General features: G+C 36.8%; 1 protein-coding gene across 7 annotated transcripts in view; it reads left to right on the forward strand.

The window, feature by feature from the left end:
- MPHOSPH9 (M-phase phosphoprotein 9) overlaps positions 1-7,465 on the forward strand; it is a 55,223-nt gene that overhangs the window by 24,479 nt on the left and 23,279 nt on the right. For all 7 annotated transcript variants that reach the window (XR_825384.1, XM_010841302.1, XM_010841305.1 and 4 more), the window contains 2 exons: positions 2,563-2,650; positions 4,294-4,509. Coding sequence is in view for 6 of the 7 variants with exons in the window: in XM_010841302.1 (XP_010839604.1) it covers positions 2,563-2,650; positions 4,294-4,509 (304 nt within the window). In the remaining variant the exon portion in view is untranslated. The remainder of the gene's footprint in view (positions 1-2,562; positions 2,651-4,293; positions 4,510-7,465) is intronic.

Here is a 7,465-nt window from a genome sequence, read left to right on the forward strand (position 1 = left end):
AAATCAGAAGCCTGACAGAAGCGACCAGTAGGCCTTATTAGGTCAAAGAAAAGGTGCCAAAGAAGGCACAAAGTAAAGGGGAACTAGTTAAAATATTGTTATGTCTGGAAGCTCTCAGAGTCATAAGAGGATGGAGGAGCATCCTGGAAGTCAGTGTCTTACATAAATGAAAGTTGTTAATAAGAACAGCAGTCTAGGCACTGGAGCCAATGTGCCTGTAACATGCAAATGAAGAGCAATGCATTTTTGCCCCCTTCCACTGCCCCCAAAGGATTTGGTTTGACCTGAGGTTATTTAGAGAGAAATCATTTACCTAAGACAAAAACTAATAATTATGTTGGCAGTATACGTAGCAGTTTTTTTCAGACTTTAAAATTGCGAATTGGGAGCTCCAGTTGGGGCCATTAACACTTGTCACACAGTTGTAACTTAGGGGGTGAGATCTTTGGCATACCAGAATTAGTGTGGTAATTAAAACAGAAAAATAACAGCACACCTACAGTTGACTATTCAGTGAATGTATTATTATTTGCCTGTTTCATCAACAGTTTTAATCAGTATTTCATTTCTGCAAGGCTTTGATGCTTTTGTTGTTGAGTTGCTCAGTTGTGTCGATTCTTTGGGACCCCATGGACTGCAGCACGCCAGGCTTCCCTGTCCTTCACTATCTCCTGGAGTTTGCTCAGACTCATGTCCACTGAGTCAGTGATGCCATCCAACCATCTCATCCTCTGTCATCCCCTTCTCCTCCTGCCTCAGTCTTTCCCTGCATCAAAGTCTTTTCCAGTGAGTCAGCTCTTTGTATCAGGTGGCCAAAGTATTGGAGTTTCAGCTTCAGCATCAGTCCTTCCAATAAATATTCAGGATTTATTTCCTTTAGGATTGACTGATTTGATCTCCTTGCTGTCTTATCCAACACCACAGTTCAAAACCATCAATTCTTGGCCCTCAGCCTTCCTAATGGTCCAGCTCTTACATCCGTACGTGACTACTGGAAAAACCACAGCTTAGACTAGATGGACCTTTGTTGGCAAAGTAATGTCTTTGCTTTTTAATAGGTTTTCTAGGTTTGTCATAGCTTTTCTTCCAAAGAGCACGCATCTTTTTACTTCATGCCTGCAGTCACCACCTGCAGTGATTTTGGAGCCCAAGAAGATAAAGTCTATCACTGTTTCCATTGTTTCCCCATCTATTTGCCATGAAGTGATGGGACCGGATGCCACGATCTTAGTTTTTTGAATGTTAAGTTTTAAGCCAGCTTTTTCACTCTCTTCTTTCACCTTCATCAAGAGGCTCTTTAGCTCATCTTCGCTTTCTGTCATTTAGGGTGGTGTCATCTGCATATCTGAGGTTATCGATGCATAGTGGATAGGAACCTGAACTCTGGAGCCAGACTGCCTTGCTCGGAATCCTAGTATGGCTCAGGAGGAACTTGACTTCTGTGTCTCTGTATTCACATTTGTAAAGTGGGAATGATAGCAGTCCTGACTCACAGGATTGTGAGGATGAATGCAAAGTGCTTAACATAGACTGAGTATGTAGCCAGTGTCCAATAAATACTAGCTATTATTCACAATGCATCATTAAACACTGAGTCAAAATGGTAACCGAATTCTTCTATTTTGTTATTTTCATGTCCTATGATAATTAGCTTTACAAAGAATGTCCTTCATTATAAGAATACTGACATTCATGCTAATTTGAAATAATATAGAAGGATATAATATGAAGTCTTTCTACCCATCTTCTGTTCTCACATCCTAGACTTAATTTTTTGCATCCTTTTAGAAATAAAAATGTATATGCATGTATAAATTTTTTTCATGACAAAGATCGAGCTGTCTTATGCAGTCTGTATCACGTTAAGTGTACAGTTCACTGGCTTTGTGCCTTCCCGTTGTTGGGCTACCATCACCAGTATCCATTTCCAGAACTTGTTTTAGCCTGCAAATCTGTCCGTCTGTACTCATTAAACAATAACTCCCCATGACTCCTCCCTCCAGCCCCAGCAACCAGCATTCTACTTTGTCTCTATTAATTTGATGCTTCTGGGTACCTTGTATAAATGGAATCACAGTATTTGTCCTTTTGTGTCTGGTTTATTTCACTCAGCATACTGAGTCCTTGAGGTTCATCCATGTTGTAGCATATGTCAGAGTTTTCCTTCCTTTTTAAGCCTGAATAATACTCCATTGCATGTATACACACACACATACACACTGCCTTTTGTTTATATCCATTCATCCCTTGGTGGACACTTAAATTGCTTCCATCTTTTGGCTATTGTGAATTATGCTGCTGTGAATCTGAATATACAAAAACCTGTTCATATCTTGCTTTTTTCACCTAATAATTCTTCAAGATTTTTTCATATCATTTTTAATATTCCCTGAATGTTATAATATCAGGTTCATTGGGATATATTTTACTAAAATGGCATCCTTAGTCTTGGCTAACATTGGAAAATTTGTTTTATGTAATATACTAGAGAATCAGATTTTTCTGACACTTTTAAGAGAAAGGATATTGCTTTCGATTGTTTTGTTTCAATATTTTTTTTAGATGTGGCCAGTTAGAGAGTGCTCTGAATGAAGCTACTAGTCGTGTGAGAACACTTGAAAATAAGAATAACTTACTGGAAAGAGAATTGGTAAGTGGTATTTTTGGTCGTTGTTCTAGTGGCTAAATGTTTAAAAATGTAAGCTTTTTTATTAACTGAACTTTAGAGACAAATGAATATTTTTATAAAAGCATTATATGTTGCTTGTCTTCTCCTTTAGGATTTCTTGTTAAGATTCCGTTTTGAATGCTGCTAGCTTCATATGATAACTACAAATTTTACCCTTTAAAAATTTTATTTTTTAATTGGGATATAATTTGGACATTATAAAACTCATGCTTTTAAAGTGTACAATTCAGTGGGTTTTAGTATATTTACAAATTTATGCACCTATCACCATAATTAATTTTATAAGTTTTTTCTGCCTTAAAAAGAAATACCAAACCCCTTTAGCCATCCCCGCCATTCACATACATACTCTTTCAGCCATAAGCAGCCATTACTCTGCTTTCTGTATCTATGAGTTTAGCTATTCTGGGTATTTGGTGTAGATGGAATCACATCATATGTGACCGTGTGTGTCTGGCTGCTTTCCCTTGGCATCAGGTTTTCAAGGTTTATCCATAGGGTAGCATGGGCTAGTATGTCACTCTTTCATAGTTGAGTAGTACTCTGTGGTATGGCTACGCCACATTTTGTTTATCTATCCATCAGGTGATAGGTGGGTTGTCTTCACTTTTTTGGCTGTTATAAATGATAGTGCTGTGAACATGTGTATACAAGATTTTATATGGACATATTTTCAGTTTTTTAGATATATAAGTAGGAGTGCTTAACCTTTTCCTCTTAAATAACTTGTTTTTTTCCCCCATGTACTGCCAAGTTTTGTTCTTCTGTGTGTAATTTTACAAACAATGTTTTGCTGGAAAATGCCAGTTATATTCTAGACATTATTTCTGTGTCTTTGATGTTTATTTAGTTATCTTTGTCTCCTAAACTGTGGCTTCCCATTTGGTTCAGTGGTAAGGAATTTGCCTGCAGGAGATGTGGGTTCTATCCCCTGGGTCAGGAAGATCCCCGGAGGAGGAAATGGCAACCCACTTCAGGATTCTTGCCTGGAAAATCCCATGGACAGAGGAGGGAGCCTGGCGGCTACAGTCTATAGGGTTGCAAAGAGTCAGACACAACTGAGTGACTGAGCATGCATGCACACGCAGGCACCGCCTAAACTATAAACTTCATGAAGTCAGGGACGGTTCTGTTAATCTTACATTTCTAGCACCCTGGTAACCTGGTGCCTGGTGGATTTGCAATTAATGATTATTGAATGAATATTAACAGATCAGATGCATTTTGAATTTTCTTTTATTTTCATTATGAGACAATATGGTAAGAAATGCTTTTTTCCCCCCTATAAATATTAATGTGAAGCAAAAAATTCCAGTTTTGCTCTCAGAATCAGTTTCCTGATAGTCATGGTGATTTTTTTCCTCTTTGAAGTGGTCTATAGGTGAGTCCTGGAATCAGAATGCCTCAGTGCTTTTCTCTATATTATTCTGTAGGGTAATCCTTTCTAGTCTCCATTCCTAGGATATAACAATATCAAATGTGTTCATTTCCATTTATATGTTTTTATATTTTAGTGTCCGCAGTTTATTAGCTGCTATTGAGACCTCTTTTTTTTTAATTATTATTATTGAAAACAACGTATTATCCTTGTCTTTGTTTTGTAGAGTGATTTCAGAGAACGCTTCAATGCAGCCAGCAGTGCCTCCCAAATTCTGCAGGAACGAATTGAAGAGATGAGAACAAGTAATAAAGAAAAAGACAATACCATTATTCGACTGAAATCTAGACTTCAGGATTTGGAGGAGGCATTTGAGAATGCTTACAAACTCTCAGATGATAAAGAAGCAAGACTAAAACAAGAAAACAAAATGTTTCGAGATGTAAGTGACACCGATAACTGAGTTCTGTGGTTGGCTAAAAGTAGATTCAGGTTTTGTAGTCTTACAAGCTGTTATGACATATTTCACGTTTGTTTTCGCTTTACATGACTTTGCTGTTGCTGCAAATATCTGTATACCTTTCTGGTCGAGTCGGTTGGGTCTTATCTTGAAACAGGAAGTCAGGGCTTTCAGAACTATGGTGTCACTCCCACGCCTTTTGGTCTCTAGCAGGGCAGCTTTTGAGTGGTCTTAAATCAACATCTGTGTGTCTGGAAGGTAAAATGAACCAGATTTAGAAGAGGCTTGATATAATTTTTCATTTTGATTTAATTTCATTTAAAATTTAGAATTGTATCACATTAAAGATGGATTAAGTTTCAGGTTTTTTCAGTTTAAGTTTTTATTAATATTTTTGTGACAGTACATAAAAAATATGAAAGTATTTCCGGCTGTTGAAATTTTCTTTCTGGTAGCTTTAGATTTGATTCTTGCTGCTTTGTTTTTTAACATTTATTTTCATGAAGATAATACATGTAAATGGTTTAAATGGTCAAATTTCAAATGAGAAACAGCAGTCTCTCCACCTCTTCCTAATTGGTAATCCTCTATCCTAGAGGTCGTTATTTTCAGCCTTTTCAGTTATTTCTTCTGAAATTTTGCTCCCTGTTTCTAAATAATAAACTTACATTTCTCTTTTCTTTTACCTGTCAGTCTCAGATGTTATATGTTGAATTCCTTCTGTGCAAGATGTCTACAGTTTAGCTGTCTTTCACCATTGGCTCCCAAACACTTGTCCCCCTTTTTCCAGTGTGGTTAAATTGATTCTAAGAAGCTTATTTTTTACATTTGAACAACTCTGAAATTGGAATACATTTTTACACTATAGTGTCTTATTTTAATTGGCAGCGTTTTTTCCTCTTAGCATTTTATGACTGTGCAGGGTCTTCACTGCTGCGTGGGCTTTCTCTAGTTGTGGAGAGTGAGGGCTACTCTCTACTTGCAGTGCATGGGCGTCTCATTGCGGTGGCCTCTCTTCTTGCATCTTGCAGAGTTTAATAGTTGCAGTCTCGGGCTCCAGAGTGCAGGCTCCGTAGTTGTGGCACTCAGGCTTAGCTGCCACATGGCATGTGGGATCTTCCCGCACCAGGAATTGAACCGGTGTTCCCTGCATTGCAAGGCAGATTCTTAACCACTGGACCACCAGGGAAGCCCCCTCTTAGTATTTTAGTAAATATTAAATAGTACGATTTCCGATCAGTGGTTAAATAGTATAATTTCTGATCAGTGGTATCTTAGATTTTAAATACAATATATTATTTATAGGTGGATTAGAATTCAGTATTTCTTATGTCTATATAAATATTTTTCAGAGCTAAACTGCAATGTTCAGTGATTTTATTTCCTTTCTCTTCCAACTTTTATTATATTTTTCCTTAATTTAGTAATTGCTTTATTTTTAATCTTCTTAGTTTTGTTTTGTTTTTTTTAAACATGCATAGCACTTCCTTTCCCCTTGCCTGCCTCCCTAGTATCCTTGCTTCAGTCTGAACTGATTGCTCTGAGGTTTGATATACAGATTTGTAGGGCTTGCCTTGTCATCATCCTGGGAGTTGTCTTTCCTTCTTTTCTGTACTGCATCTGTCATTTTGTATAGGTTCTACATCTTCTGTTTTGCTAGTGTACATCTCCTGAGAAAAAGAAGCATGAGACAAATTTTGAGGTCTTCCATATCTGAAAATGTTTATAGTTACAACCCCACTTTATATTTAAAAAAAAAAAGTTTTATTTTTTAGAAATAGTTAGAATTACAGAAAAACTGAGGAGACAGTAGAGTGTCCCCATATGCCCCACACCATTTCCCCTGTTTTTGGCATCTTGCATTTGTATGGTACCTTGGCCACAATTAATGAACATTTTGATGCATTATTAATAAATTCAACGGTTTATTTAGATTTCCTTGTTTTCTCCTCATGTTCCTTTTCTGCTCCAGGACTCCCTCCAGGAGACCAGGTCACATTTAGCCATCCCATCTGCATAGCTTCCTCTTGGCCGTGGCAGTTTCTCAGACGTCCCTCCTCTTTCATGACCTTGACAGTTTTGAGGTCTGGGCAGATGTTTTGCAGGATGTCCCTTGAGAGTTGACTGATGTTTTTCTCATCATCAGACCGGGGGTTATTAGGAGGAAAATCATAGAAGTAAAGTATCGTTTTCAGCATGTCGTATTAGCAAGCACTATGTTTTTTATTCTTTTACAGTCATTTTAGTAAAGTTTCAGGGGGGCGTGCATATGAACACTCTGTCAGTGTGCTGTATTTTATTAGAACTTTATATTGTTTGGTTATTATTATTCTTAATGTATTGATAGTATAATTTTAGTGTGTGTGAGTACATGAGCTCCTAGTTTTTAAAATTTCTTGTACTTTTTAACATAACATCAGACTTACAGAAAGTTGCAAAAATTGTATAAAGAATTTCCATATACCCTTCACCTAGATTCTGAATAACATCTTATGTGTTTTATCATTCTGTCCACATGTAGTTAAATGATTGAAAAAAATATTTTTCCTAAACCATTTGAGAGTAAGTTAGAGATATAATGCACCTTTATCTCTAAATACTTCGAGGTATATATCTTAAGAACAAAGACAGTCTTTTATATAACTGTAGCAAAATTAGGAAATTAACATTAGTACAGTAATCTTTTGAGAGGGTGAAGTAGGAAAGGATAGCTGTGGCAGGCAAAGGGAGACACACTGGGTTTCTGCCTCAAAAACTATGTGTTTCCCAGTACAGTACTCTTATTTAATTTATATGCTCCATTCAATTTTTGTGAATTATACTATAAATGTTAGTTATACCATAAATGTTAGTTATACTTTTGGTATAAAGAGATAACAGATCTCTTTTCCCTTGTTCAGGATGTGATCCAAGACTACATACTGCATTGAGTTGTCAT

The sequence above is a fragment of the Bison bison genome, unplaced genomic scaffold (genome assembly GCF_000754665.1).
Source record: "Bison bison bison isolate TAMUID 2011002044 unplaced genomic scaffold, Bison_UMD1.0 scf7180017864160, whole genome shotgun sequence".
NCBI classification, from domain to species: domain Eukaryota; kingdom Metazoa; phylum Chordata; class Mammalia; order Artiodactyla; family Bovidae; genus Bison; species Bison bison.